Source organism: Ahaetulla prasina, chromosome 12 (assembly GCF_028640845.1).
Source record: "Ahaetulla prasina isolate Xishuangbanna chromosome 12, ASM2864084v1, whole genome shotgun sequence".
Taxonomy (NCBI): Eukaryota; Metazoa; Chordata; class Lepidosauria; order Squamata; family Colubridae; genus Ahaetulla; species Ahaetulla prasina.
Window position 1 is genome coordinate 25,253,115 of NC_080550.1, and position 14,470 is coordinate 25,267,584.

The window sequence follows — 14,470 nt, forward strand, 5'->3', positions numbered from 1 at the left end:
GAGTAGACCAATCCTAGTGCTTATGACCTAAGGGTGGCAGCTGAAGCTCTCAATTTAGTTCCACATAATTCATTTATGGAAACAGTGGCCAATTAGGTATGTCACTGATGCAATTATAATCTATAGAAAAGTGTTTAAATATATTATAATTCTATAATTATACTTCACTGTTGGACACAGGCACTGGCTGTTGGGGATAAGTCTGTGTTGTCTGTATGTCAAACTGAAGAGCAAATTGAAAAAGCTTCTTGAATGAGAAGTGAAACATCTTTAAAGAAAAACAAAGTCCAGTTGCTTCTTGGAAAAGCACCTTTGGGATTTCTATCCATTCTTTCTTGTCCTGCCTTTTGGTGCTTTGGAAAATAGGCCAATCCCTTCTTTGTTTTTTGTTTTTTTTAAGTCAGGTTTTTTAAAATTTATATATAAGTATTTTGAATACAGATTATTATTTGGGCATACCATTTTACAAAAGAAAAAAAGAAAAAGTAACATATATGCTGATAGTAATAGTGATAATACAACAAAATAATTCTAACCATATTTACAATTATATTAGCTTATTTATAATCCTATTGATTATATTCAATAGGATTGAACCTACTACCAATGTTAATGTAAATAACAATGGAGATAGTCTTGTGCCTTTTTTTGTGTAAAATATTTCTGTCCATTCACAATCACTTTTGCTCTCTGGTTTGTGTAGATTGCCAAAGTAAATTTTTCGCCAAAGTCCATACATTTTAATTGTTGCACCATAAATTGCCAATTTACATTGTCAAATGCTTTCTGAGCATCTAGGTTTCCCTTTCCGTTTCTCTCCATGCTTTCTTCGTTCCAACTGTCACAGCTCCGGTTCAGCCATTAATGGCCATCTTCTTCTCCACCTGTCAGGAAGATTTCTCCAGATCGAGCAAAGTGGACCGCTGTCCACTTACAATCTATGGAGGGCCCTTCTTATCGTCATCACCCCTACAGGATGACCTTGGCTCCAAAGAGCCTCCAGGCAGGCAGAACTCGATTGGGCTCCACAGAGCTCCATTTGCCACAATCGCCTCATTGTGACATCAGTGCAGATTTCCCCTCAATCCCTTCTTTGTGATAGCCCCTCAAATATTTGAACATTGTTATCATGTCATCCCTTGTCCTTCTTTTCTCTACACTAGCTATACTTTATCTAAATCCTTTAGCTTTGCCATTGCTGCAATGAAAAGAAGCTCTCCTGAAATAAAAACTTGGATCACACTATGTCCCTCAGATGGCTTAGCTCCCACAGCTTGGTTTGTTCTGCTAACCACCATTGTTTCACACAGAGTCAACTGAGAAGGATAGTTTCTTCTGACAGAGGAAGGTTTATGTTGAAAAAGGTCAATATGGACCACCACAGTGGAAGATCCTAGAAGGAAAATGGATACATGGAAGTGACCGTGGAAAGTGGTGGAGTTTCAGCTGGTGTGGAATGGCTGAATGAACAGAGGCTGCTTCAGGAGGTCTCATTCCTGAAGGCTTGGACATTGTGGTCCCAGGAGGACCCAGTCCTTCTCTTGCTGTAAGCCAAGAACAGGCTGGTGGTACTGTTGGCGGTATTTTCACATTGTTGAGGAAAGAACAAGCAGGTTGTGATGCTGGGTGGTTGATTGTCTCATGCATTGGAGCAAGGATGAGGGTTTTCCCTCAGAATGTTTAGTGATGAAGTGGCCTGTTTTGTTTTACAACTGTATTATGCTACATTACAGTCATATTTTCCTGATCCCAAATGACAGAGATTTCTGACAAGGTCTTGGAAGAGTTCTGACTACTGCCAAAATGGGGCTGGGAAACTTCCTGTTGTCCTGTGGCTCCTTCTTGCTCTGAGGTTGAAGAGCCAAAACAGTTGTTACCTGTGGCTCTAGTTGTAAAAGGCTTTGGATGAACTTTTACTGCCTGAGCAGACATCCCAGAGCAGCAGTTCTGGTTTTGTTGGGCAGGTTGCGGAGCATTTTCTCTTGGACTAAAGGGTAGATGGGTTTGGATGCTTTCCTGCTCCGTCCATGGAGGACTAAAGCTTGGAATGGTGTCTTAGGAAAGACACTGTCAGGCTGCCTCTGATTGTATTTAGGAAAGAATACACCTTGACTTCATTTGTAAATAAAGAAAAGTACTTTTACTAGATACATCTGGACTGCAGCAGTACAAAGTTGGATCTGAGACAAAATATGGCTAACATTCCATATCCCATCGTTAGTCCCTCCTCCCACAAGAGGTCAGCCAGGTCTGGTCCAATGCCAGCTCCTTCTCGGCCCCCATCGTAATCTTCTTCCGCAGGTCTCTGGCTGTAAATCATCTCAGGAATGCAATGTCCGTTGAAAGCCCGCGCTCTTAACATTCCTGTTGAATTCAAACCATCAATCTCCCCTCCCCTTGATCTCATGTCAGACGACACACTTAAAGGGCCATCTCTACTCTATAGAGCACTGCACACCAGAACAACTAGACACAAGAACAGTTTTTCCCCGAAGGCCATCACTCTGCTAAACAAATAATTCCATCAACACTGTCGGACTATTTACTGAATCTGCACTACTATTAATCGTCTCATAGTTCCCATCACCAATCTCTTTCCACTTATGACTGTATGACTATAACTTGTTGCTGGCAATCCTTATGATTTATATTGATATATTGACCATCAATTGTGTTGTAAATGTTGTACCTTGATGAACGTATCTTTTCTTTTATGTACACTGAGAGCATATGCACCAAGACAAATTCCTCGTGTGTCCAATCATACTTGGCCAATAAAAATTCTATTCTATTCTATTCTATTCTATTCTATTCTATTCTATTCTACTTAACCTGAATCCTTGAGCTATGTACATTACACATAAAACCCCACTGCAATCTAACTACTGAATATAAAGTGTACAAAAGGATGTGAGGATTGGAGTGGAGGCTGACAGAAACAATATTGCCTGGAGTGGAGCATCCTTCTCCTTTGTAGGAAGAAATTGGAACTCAGGAAATTGGAATAAATACACAACAAGATTTTTTGAGTCCCTTCTGATGTTTTTCTCTACCTGTTTAATAAGATGTAGCAAATATATTTCCAGCCTAGAAAAACATGTGACTGCAGAATGGCACCAATGCTACATTTTACTAGAGAAGTAAAAGAGGAAAATTTAAGTATTTCACTTGTAAAAATTACCATCTAGTCATCCTCCCATTATGTTTATGTATGCATTACATTTAGCTAGGTGTTTTGCAAAATACTTCCATTAAGTCCTCGATTTTCTTCTTCTCTATGAGCATTCTCATTGTCTTGCGACATGCATTTTACATGCATTCAGCATGTAAGACAAAACCCTGCAAAGGGTGAAATTGGCAGACTTTTAACAAAAGATGAGCTGGGTCTGCTTGAAATCCACTGAGAAAAGCATTTTTAGATTGAAACCCAAAAGTGAGTTTGCCTGGTGAAATTTGATTTTGGTTGACATCTCTAACTGGGGGTGGTATGTTTGTGTTTGTGTGTCTTACTGCAGGTGCTGACTATGTCTGCGGAGGAATTCAAGGAATTTAAAGACCAAGAGGCCAAAACCGATGGAAAAGGGACCACTTGCTTGATCCAGTCAGTTACTATGATACCCAACCTGAGTGCTGCTCAGAAGAAGCTTCTCTTTGATGCCACAATACTAACACTAAAGGCTTTCTCCTCCAGTTTGAAGGAGGAGGAAACGATGCTGGGAGACCTGCAGGCTTATTTGGAATTAAGCTGCCGGGAGCAATTTGCACTCCAAGTGCGATACGGCCAGAAGAAGATTTTGCATCAGTTGCTTGAGTTGGCAAAGTAGCTGCTGCTGTGAGGGTGGCAGTCTTTGGGCCGGGATGTCTGAACAAGGCTTCTGAGCAGGTGGATGCTGTTTTCCTAGGCAATAAAAATGAATTCCCTAGGTGGAGTTTGTTTCTGTCCCTCAAGGATCTAATTGCTCAGACTTGTCTTCAGAAAAAGCTGTTTGGTCCATCCGTGTCTACCACAGAAGCAAAGTCAACACCTTTAACATAAGACCTCTGAACAGTTTTGTGGGCACCAATATATTTTGGTAAAGTTCATTCATAAGAATTAAAGATGTTGGTGATCAGAATGTCACAAAGATGTAGAAAAAGTTGGACTTTTGTCATAGCATGGCATATTTTATCAGGTTCAGTTCTTAAAAGGTTATAGGGAATTTGGCATACAATAAACATTTTACTATGAAAACTGTATAGAAATAAATGGATACTGCAACCGGTAGGTAGCATCTCTAAAATATGTCCCACAGTATGAAAACTTTAAGGGGGCACAATGGCTCATGGTTAAAGACGTTGAACTTGTCACGTGGAAAGCTGACAGCCTGGGTTTGAGACTCAAATGCCACATAATGGAGTGAGCTCCCATTACTCGCCCCAGCTCCTGCCCACTTAGCAGTTGGAAAGCTTGCAAATTAGAGTAGATTAATAGGTACCACTTCAGTGGGAAGGTAACAAAGGTTTCCATGCTTTGGCATATAGCCATGCTGGCCACATGACTACAGAAATGGTCTTGGCTCCCTCAGCTAAGAAACAGATGAACACTGACTCCTAGAATCAGACAAAACTAGGCCGGGGAAAGTTTACCTTTATGTAAACTTTGGCTATTCTATTTAGTAATGTGAAAGTGTTTTCTCTAACACCTTCAAGCATAAGCTACTCAGGAAAGATAGCTCAATGCTTTCCTCAACTCCATAGTTTTTTAGTTATTTTAATTATTTCATGTAATTTGATACTTGGAGCAATTGTGTTTTAAAATTAGAACATTAAAATGTGCTGCCGTGTTTGCATATACTTTTCACATCAGAAATCAAGCAAGCTTTGGCATATGGATGCTCTTTTCCCTTAATCTGAGAGGCAGTGGAGCTGGAACAAATTGACGCAGAAGGTAGCAACCCTCTGTGTCAATCTGAAAACCCAGAGTTTCTGGTGCATAATAGTTGCCTGAGACATTGGAGACACCCAGTGTTCAAATGGGCATTTCATTTACGGGTGGCTTTCAGGCCAGTCTTCTCATTATTTTCAAGAGGAACAGGACGGGCAAAGAAGAGGATCCTGCTATAGAAGATATCATTAGCATTTATTAAATGAATGATTCAGCCAAGATAGGATAACCCTAAATTTTACCATTTGCCTTAGATCTTGCTAGCAAGCATTTATTCATCTTAAGTACAGTGACATTCCCTTATTAACCTTGAACCCCAAATTTCACAAGCTTTTCAAATTCTGATGCTCATTTTATTCATCCTTATCCTGGTGCTACCGAGGACTGAAAAAGAAATTTAAAATGGAATTGGGAGTAGAAGAAAGATAACAGAAGATGCAAGCATATTTAGAATTGTAATAGCATCTTAGATTTAAAACCTAATTTCAATTAGGAAATTAAATTAGTGAAATTAGATTTTAAATTTGGATTTAAAACTTAATTGCATTTGTCTAGAATGGTATAGGGACTCCTGCTAAAGCGGGGTTCCAACTCTTATTCTGTTATGTCTGCAAGCAAACAACCAAGCTCAGCACCAAAGAATCTTGAGGTTCACTTGAAACAAGCAAAACAAAACAAAACATGGCAATGGAAAAGAACATCTAAGAAAACAACTTGGATGTCCCTGTTTAGTCAGGCACTAGAAGTTGAGCTCAGCTGAATTCTCCATTTTATACTGTAGCAATGAGAAAGAATACAATCCAATATCTTTTGATTTTTAAAAGGCAATGCATGTCCATTGCTCTCATTGTGCACATGCAATAAAGATCTCATGTTTTCCCTTTGTATACATATAAATAAGATTATCTCCTACACTCTCCCACCCTTCCATCATGTTTCTATGGCTTCTCATCTCCCTGCGATGACTTTTGGCAGTGAATAAAGTAAAAATGAATAACCAGAACAGCAATCCAAAGAATGAAACTTGGCTAAGCTTTGGATATTGCCAGCATCCAAAAATCTACAATAAATGGCCATAGAAAACTAAACATTTAGGGATCCATGTTTTCTTGTGATAGTCCTGAAATGTAGGCAATGTTATAATCTACATTGATAGTGAAACTGATATAAACCTGTAAGGTCCTAGAAGTTTCCCCGAGCCACTGAGATGCCAAAGAGAGCGCGACTTGAGACGAGGCTTACAAAAAAGATCAGCTTTTTATTTGGCCAAAGTAAAAAGTCTGGGTGAATACAATATCCAAAACATTCCAACAAAATGTATGTAAGGAATAGCCACACCCTGCAAGAGTGGCTCAGAGTATTATATACATTTTACGCCGATAGGAACAAAGTTCATCCAATCAAACAGAAGTTTGTCACTAACATGATCTTTGTTCAGGCCCTGTCTCTGTCCATGCTTTAGGCAGCCCTAACTCTAACCCTTATCTATGGAGCAGGATGTTCCCAGGAACTGTCTCCAAGGATGTGCCTAGCTCTGAAACAAATTACAGAAGCGATAAACCAGATAGAAAAGAATACAATTCTCTTACAGAATGAATTCCTAACAAATGATTCCTAACCATAGCAAAATAGTAAAAACAACTTCTTTAACAGAAGCAGAACAAAGGTTAGATTGATTTGTGCCAATATGGCCTTTCATGTTCCTCCCTTTTCTTATAACAGGATGTTTCCTGTCAATGGTGGACTAGGGGAGCATTTAAGGACCATGAGTTTTGCTGGTCTAATGGGGGTGATGGTGTCAATGGACACTGAGGAGGCTACGACTGCCATCCCAGTGATGGGAGATGTATGCTGGATCTGAGGGAGGAAACGGGAGGAAAAGGAGATCTCCAACAGCTAAAAACACTAGAAACCCAATCCTTTTCCAGTGAGAAGATACTGCCAAACAAGTTGAAGTCAACTGCTCGAGTCCAAGTCTGCACTGGGACGTGGGCAGTTTTCCCCATCCTGGCAGTAATCTCCTCCATAACTTTTTCTGGACCATCTATCTGTAAACAACAATTCGTGAGATAAAATTTTCAACACACACCACCTTCTGTTTCTGACAAAAAGTGTAAAGCAAGTCTATACCAGGGGTGAAATCTAAAAATTTTCCCTACCGGTTCTGTGGCTGTGACTTAATTGGTGGGTGTGGCTGGGTGGTCAGATGACTGGGTGGGCGTGGCCAATCACAATAAATAATAAAAATAATAAAGTATAAAAAACAATAAGAGGTACCAAAAACCAACTTTCACACTTTACATACACACAACACAACACAACTGACTCACACACAATATAAAAGCAGCTGCACTTCACACTTCACACAGCCACAAAAAGCTCAAAAAACAACTTTCACACTTTACACACACACAACAAAACTCACACACACACACACATAAAATGTCACATACAGCTTTCTGAGATTTTGTGTGTTTGTGTAGTTAGAGTGAAATACTACAAAAACACACCAAATCTCAGAAAGCTGCACAAATATTTTATTTTATTAATTTAATTTTATTGTGGACTTCAATTCCCAGAGTTCCTCAGCCAGCAAAGCCAGCCAGCATTAGTTGATCACTGAGGAAATAGATTAGCTAAGCAACTGATTCTGTCTGGGCTGAAAGTGAAACTGCTTTCGGTCTGGGAAAAAAGCCATGCATTCATCAGTAATCAGGTAAGTGCCTTAGAATCTCTACTCTTACTTGTAGAAAACATGTTTTCTACAAGTAAGAGTACAAGTAAGGTTCTGCTGATGACGAACTCAGGAAAGATCGCCAGAGGAGACTTAAATTTTTTTTTTAAAAAGTTTAAAGGCTCTGCCGATTTCAGCTGAGGGGCAGGATCCTCAAAGGCTTTTTTTTTTTACTTTTAAAGGTTGTTTTTGGCTGAAGAAAAACCGGCTTTTAAAAGTAAAAAAAAATAAAAATTCTGCTGATGGTGCGGCTCAGCAGAGATGGGGGAAGGGGCCAGGGATTTTTGCTACCGGGCCTCCGAACCAGCAGCCGCCATCGCTACCGGATCGCGCAAGCCGGTCCGAATTGGGAGCATTTCACCCCAGTCTATACTGATATATAGCTGTTTTAAACCAAGTCTGCTATTTAGCCATTAAAGTTAAAGCGATAGCACTTTCATTAGTTATTATTTCAAGTACAGCCTGTAACCTTATAAGTCTATTCAACATAAAAATGGGAGTTCTATAATCACACATTCCATTTTCTGCCCAGGTGGCTGATCCGTATACCTGAATTCTGGAGGCCACTCGTCGTAGATTTGTGGCCTGCTTCCACATGAACAGGTACACCCAGTCTGTCACCTTGTATGGACAGTCGGAAAAACAATACACATGCTCCATACCAGCAGCTAGGTAGGCAAACTTTCCACATATCCAATATGGGATGTCCTTCGGGAGAAGGGCGGTATAGAAATCAAATAAATAAATAATAAATATAAGCCATCTGTAACATGCCAGTTAAGAATTTCATTACCCACATCCATCCATAACCCACTCAGTCTAGGTGCACTTTCAAATGGGTTACTAGTTTGTATCAGGTTAATTCCAGACTGAAAGATTACATTATGGGCCGTGATAGCTCAGGCTGGTAAGAAGCCTGTTATTAGAACACAGCAGCCTGCAATTACTGCAGGTTCAAGCCCGGCCCAAGGTTGACTCAGCCTTCCATCCTTTATAAGGTAAAATGAGGACCCAGATTGTTGGGGGGGCAATAAGTTGACAAATATACAAATAGAATGAGACTATTGCCTTATACACTGTAAGACGCCCTGAGTCTTCGGAGAAGGGCGGGATATAAATGTAAATAAATAAAAAAAAAAAGCAAAGACCCTTGCTTGTAAGATATGGTTTTTCAGATTAATCATTGCATTATATTCTCCTATTAGTTCTACCCATAAGAAAATTATAACCATTGCATTAAATCAAAACATCCTATATCTTCAGGGATTATGATATCAATATCTCCTAGGACTACTGTGTTAAAGTCAGGTTGAGCAGATCAAATGCCCCAATTCTTACACATTTAATCTACCCAGTCTTCCACTATTACTATATCACAAGGTTCTTCATAAGCACATACTGGTCTACAATCACAACAATGCAGTGGTGGGTTTCACAACAATGCAGTGGCGGCAGGGGGAGGCTCCACCCATCTGCCTGGACATCATCACAGATGCTCTGCGCATGTGCAGAAGCGCAGCGAGCAAAGCGAGCACATGCACACGCTCACAGTTCTGAACCGGCACTACTGCAACAATGGTAAACAACAACATTCAGTGATACAGATACAATTACAGAACCAACACATCCTGTAGGGTGCAAAGTTCCACAGCTTCGTCTGAGATCTTCAGATGGACTAACATAGGTCACCACTCAGGCAGGAAAAATCAAAAAGTCAGTACTCCTGCAATGAGAAAAAGAAATCACAAACAAAATCCATTCGTATCACCATGACCACATCAGTTTTTGGTAATGTTTATTCTCAGCGGGTCTTCTCCAGGAACCACTTTCCAACAACTGGTCCTTTTACACATGTGTAGCAGGTCCACCCTTTGTCGTTTGTCCAGACTCCTGTTTCACTGGTTAGCAGGACTTGGCAGGACCTGTCCCAGGCTTGGCTAAGTTTTTTCTCACACCAGCTTTTTATCAGGACCCAATCACCAGGCTGGAACTTATGGACAGCAAATTCCAGAGGTAAGGTTTGAGTTAGTATTCCTTTGTTTCTGAGGTAAGATAAAGAAGAGGAGAGCCCAAATATACAGTGCTTTACAAAAAAAATATATCCTAAGTTTTGTTTCATATTGTGGAATTTCCAAGTATGGTAATCCAAACATCATTTCATAAGGTAAAATATCAGTATTCCTTTGTAGCAAGGTCAAGTTCTGAGCAAGGCCAAGGGTAAACCTTTGACCCATGGCATAGATGGATTTGCATTTCACTGAAAGGATTACAGCATACAGAGTGTGCCTAACTTGACTTTTGATGAGCTGAACTGAGCTCCATTGTAACCCAATGTACCAACTGCAAAGATAAAGCCTCCAGGCAAATTGCTAGAAAATGCACTCCTCTCCCCCCCGAGGTCCCCTGCTTCCAGAGCGCTGAAAAAATCATGAGGCCTGCAGGATATGAAATTATGTTTCTAACACTGTGCAAGCTGTGTAAACTACAAAAAGCCTGAGAAAAAGTTCCGGTGCATGGCGGCCTTGGCCCCCCGTCCTCTCTCTCTCGCTGCCCACTCTGCTTAAGGTGGGAGACAAAAGGTCGCCCAGCCCTGCCCTGGCCGAAACAAAGCTGAACATCAGACTGCCTTGTGCTCAGAACCCCACTGTGTCAGCGTTCCAGAAAACCCCCTCCCCAAGTAAAAACTCCGTAGCACGCATCTTTCAAAGTTCTTTTACTAGGATAGATAGACTGGCACATCTGGGGAAATCCGAATCTGAGAGATCCGGGTTTTCCCTCAGTAACACAAAACTCCAAAGCCACCACCCTGACCCCTCTGCCGATCACCTGCTCCAATCGCCAACCGTCCCATCTCGAGACATCACTCTGACCACTCCTTCTCCAGATGCAGGACTGGCCTGAACTTGATCGACAGGAAGAATGTTATTATGTCTAATGGGCCCCTCTACTAAATCCTCCCTCCTACTTTCCCACACATGGAAAGTGGCAGCACGGAAGCTTCCAGCCTAGTATGGCTTCCAAAGCTGACACACTATCAGATTCTGCGCTGCACCCGAAAACCTAACACCACGGAATGTGACAGCACTTTTGCAGTCCCTTGGTCGCTGTCTATAGCTTCTACTATATAATATCTAGGTATCAACTTTCCCAATATAATTTTGGTGACTACTGCTGCAGTGGCTCTCATGGCTGGATAAGCCTCAACCCATCCAGTCAAGTGATCCTCTATCATCAATAAATAATTAAATCTCCCCATTTGAGGAAGTTTAATAAAATCAATCTGAATGCATCAAAACAGTCTCATGTAAATGTTGCCCTCCCTTTTCTTTATATGTAAGACTTGTTTAGTAATTCTTTTTCATACTGTACAAGTCACATATTTGTTTAGTTACTGTATACAATCCACAGCATCCATAAGCTTCCAAAAACAAATCACATCACACCTTGGTCCCCAAATGGTACCCTGATATAGTACTTTCAAAATTTGCCTTCTATTGGTTCTACTTTCTCTAACTCCTTCTCATAACATTAAATATTCAATTCCTTCTGCTGGTGCCATCTTGGCTTCCAAGTCAGCTAAATTATTGCCTCAAGCTTCAAAAGAATTCAAAGCTTGATTTAAGGCATACAATTCACAAGCCGGTGCAGACCAATTTAAAGGTAGCTTCCTAGCTAGCTAGACCAAAACTCTGTCTCTCCCTTCTAGTACTTTCATTAATCAAATATCCTAAGTATTTTATCTCTCTTTCTACATATTGTAATTTCTAACCCATCTCTGTAACAATTCCTAAAATTGAGTCTGTCATTTGCACCTCTATAACTGTCTGGTTTGGTTCTGCAACCCAACAAGACAGACACAGACTTCAGAGGATAATTAGAACTGCAGAAAAAATAATTGCTGCCAACCTGCCTTCCATTGAGGACCTGTATACTGCACGAATCAAGAAGAGGGCCGTGAAAATATTTACAGATACCTCACATCCAGGACATAAATTGTTTCAACTCCTACCCTCAAAACGACGCTATAGAGCACTGCACACCAGAACAACTAGACACAAGAACAGTTTTTTCCCGAAGGCCATCACTCTGCTAAACAAATAATTCCATCAACACTGTCAAACTATTTACTGAATCTGCACTACTATTAATCATCTCATAGTTCCCATCACCAATCTCTTTCCATTTATGACTGTATGACTATAACTTGTTGCTGGCAATCCTTACGATTTATATTGATATATTGACCATCAATTGTGTTGTAAATGTTGTACCTTGATGAACGTATCTTTTCTTTTATGTACACTGAGAGCATATGCACCAAGACAAATTCCTTGTGTGTCCAATCACACTTGGCCAATAAAAATTCTATTCTATTCTATTCTAAAAGGGCAACAACTTGTGCTGTTAACAAACAAACAATGCCATAGAATGGAGCACCTTGACTCCTAAGCATTCAAAATGCATGCAGACATAAAGACATAAAAAAAGAGGTAAGAAGAACACCTTCAAAAATAAAGCAAACAATCTAAATGAAGTATTTTGGGTCAATGCTCTGAAATATATTTGGGTCAAATTTTAGTGTCAATACTCTGCTTTTAGTAAAATGTGAGTCAGATTCAGATTCCATCCAGATGGAAGCAAATTCTCATTAAGTAGGTTAAAACATTTACAAATGTAAGCAAAATCTTTCAAAATCATTTCTTTTATATAGGTTTAATTAAACATTTTAAACCTCAAAAATTTCCAGAAAAAAAATAAAATCAAAATTGTATTCAGAGCAGAAAATAAAATATATCTGCATCGCTTTTATATGCAGATGAAAGAGATCAAAACAGTGAAAGGCAGAGCTGCATGAGCAACCTAAACCTCTGCCTTAGACAGGCTTGGCGGGGTGGGGGGAGTAAGAGAAAGGAAAAAAAATGGTTAAAACGAGCAGAACAACTGCACTCCCCGCTTTCCTGCTTCTCTCGCTTTTCCAAGGCAAAAGTCCTTGAGTTAACAACCAGTGTGTCAGCTGACACAGCGAGGACAAGTGGAAAAAATTTAAAGGACTACACAGAAATCTCACTCCTTTTTTCCAGTGTGTTGTTCAGATGATCCATACATTGGGTGAGCTCATGTCTTAATTGTCAGAGACTGAGTGAAGAAATTTGAAACTTCTTAGCCACGCCTCCTGCTCCTTGAGCTCCAGTCTTTTCACTCAGTCAAACGGAAGAGACCTGAGTTTTGTTCCTCTGACAATAAATAGTCAGATCATTCCAATTTTGGATGATTTTTATTTATTTATTTATTTTTCTCTTTTGGATTTTTATTATTAATTCAGACTTGAACTGAAATCGGGGAGCTGTGTGATGAGGAGGATTCTGCCAGTGAATTTATTTTCTGCATTGTGTGTTTTGTTGGCTGCTGGTGGGGGTGAGACGGTTCTGGGGCTCTGGTCCGGTTCCTCCCCCGCCCCCCGCCAGGAAGATCTTTGCAGCTTTCTGGAGTTGTGCTTCCCCTGTGGGACACCTCCGTGTTGATTTCAGCTGCCGGTGGAGTTTGGGTTTTTTTTCTGGGTTTCTGGTAAACCCCACCACCACCACCAGCGCAGCTCCTCCAACGTGGCTGGCTCTGGAGTTAGAGCCTGGTATTCCGTTGCACACTCTGAGATTTACTGGGGCTTCGCGGTGCTGGGAAAGCCGAATTTGGTTTTCTCGCCTTTTTTACCAGCTAGAGGAAGCGTCTGAAGTGGCGCAGCAGAGTCTGCAGGCTTGCGGCCGCCATTTTGGATTCCAGCGTGGGCGGAGCAGACTGAGATTTATTTATTTATTTTATTTATTTTATTTATTTATTTTATTAGATTTTTATACCGCCCTTCTCCCGAAGGACTCAGGGCGGTGTACAGCCAAAATAAAATCAGTAACAAAATACAATTAAAATAAACAATTAAAACACTTATTATAAAATTGGCCAAAATTTAAAACGTATTAAAATTTAAAACCCTTTAAAATACTAAAATCTTAAATAACCCCAGTTAAAATTAATAAACTTCTTAGCCAGTCCCGCTTGAATAAATAGGTGCGTTTTCAGCTCACGGCGAAAAGTCCGAAGATCAGGCACTTGACGTAAGCCAAGGGGAAGTTCATTCCAAAGCGTAGGAGCTCCAACAGAGAAGGCCCTACCCCTGGGGGCCGCCAGCCGACATTGTCTGGCGGACGACACCCTGAGAAGGCCCTCTCTGTGTGAGCGGCTGAGATCGGCTGAGCAAAGGCTTCTTGCTCCCGGTCTGCTTCCTGGTTGGTCCTTCACTGCTTCTTGGAGTAGTTTCGGCCAGAGCTGGTGAGCGAAGCAGCATGTTATGAGTCGTGGCTCCTGTGCCTGAATTTTGGCTGAAGTTTGAAAGCTGCGCTGGGAGACAGTGCTGGGCCCTCGTGTCACCATTGCCTGAGGAGGAGCCCTGAAGAGTGACCGGCAGGTTTGATCCCCTTCACGGTCCCAGAGCCTCTGCCCTAAACCAGGATCAGGTTTTTGGTCCCTTGGAAGCTGCCTCATTGCCTTTAGTTGCTTTTAGTGGCTTAATAGGGTTTTTTAGATTGTTTCCAGCAGCAGTTATTATGCCTGAGTCTGATCTGTCCTCAGACATTGATTTGGCACCCAGCTCCCATAGAACACGTAAAGGGGGTTCTTTTAAGCCCAAAAGCTCCTCAACTGGGCAGGGTAAGGCTGCTAAGGCCAGGCCTGAGTCAGGGCCTGACTCAGTTTCTGCCAAGGCCCCAGTGGGAGATAAGGATGCTCAGAGGAGACATAAAGCTCTAGAACACCAGTTTGAT

The 14,470-nt window shown here is 41.0% G+C and overlaps 1 protein-coding gene across 1 annotated transcript in view; it reads left to right on the top strand.

Annotated features, from left to right (window-relative positions):
- Positions 1–3,923, top strand: part of SETD6 (SET domain containing 6, protein lysine methyltransferase) — a 31,883-nt gene extending 27,960 nt beyond the window's left edge. Inside the window, exon 8 of the mRNA XM_058155041.1 lies at positions 3,516–3,923. Coding sequence (XP_058011024.1) covers positions 3,516–3,824 — 309 coding nt within the window. The 3' untranslated portion in view covers positions 3,825–3,923. The remainder of the gene's footprint in view (positions 1–3,515) is intronic.
- The last annotated feature ends 10,547 nt before the right edge of the window (positions 3,924–14,470 follow it).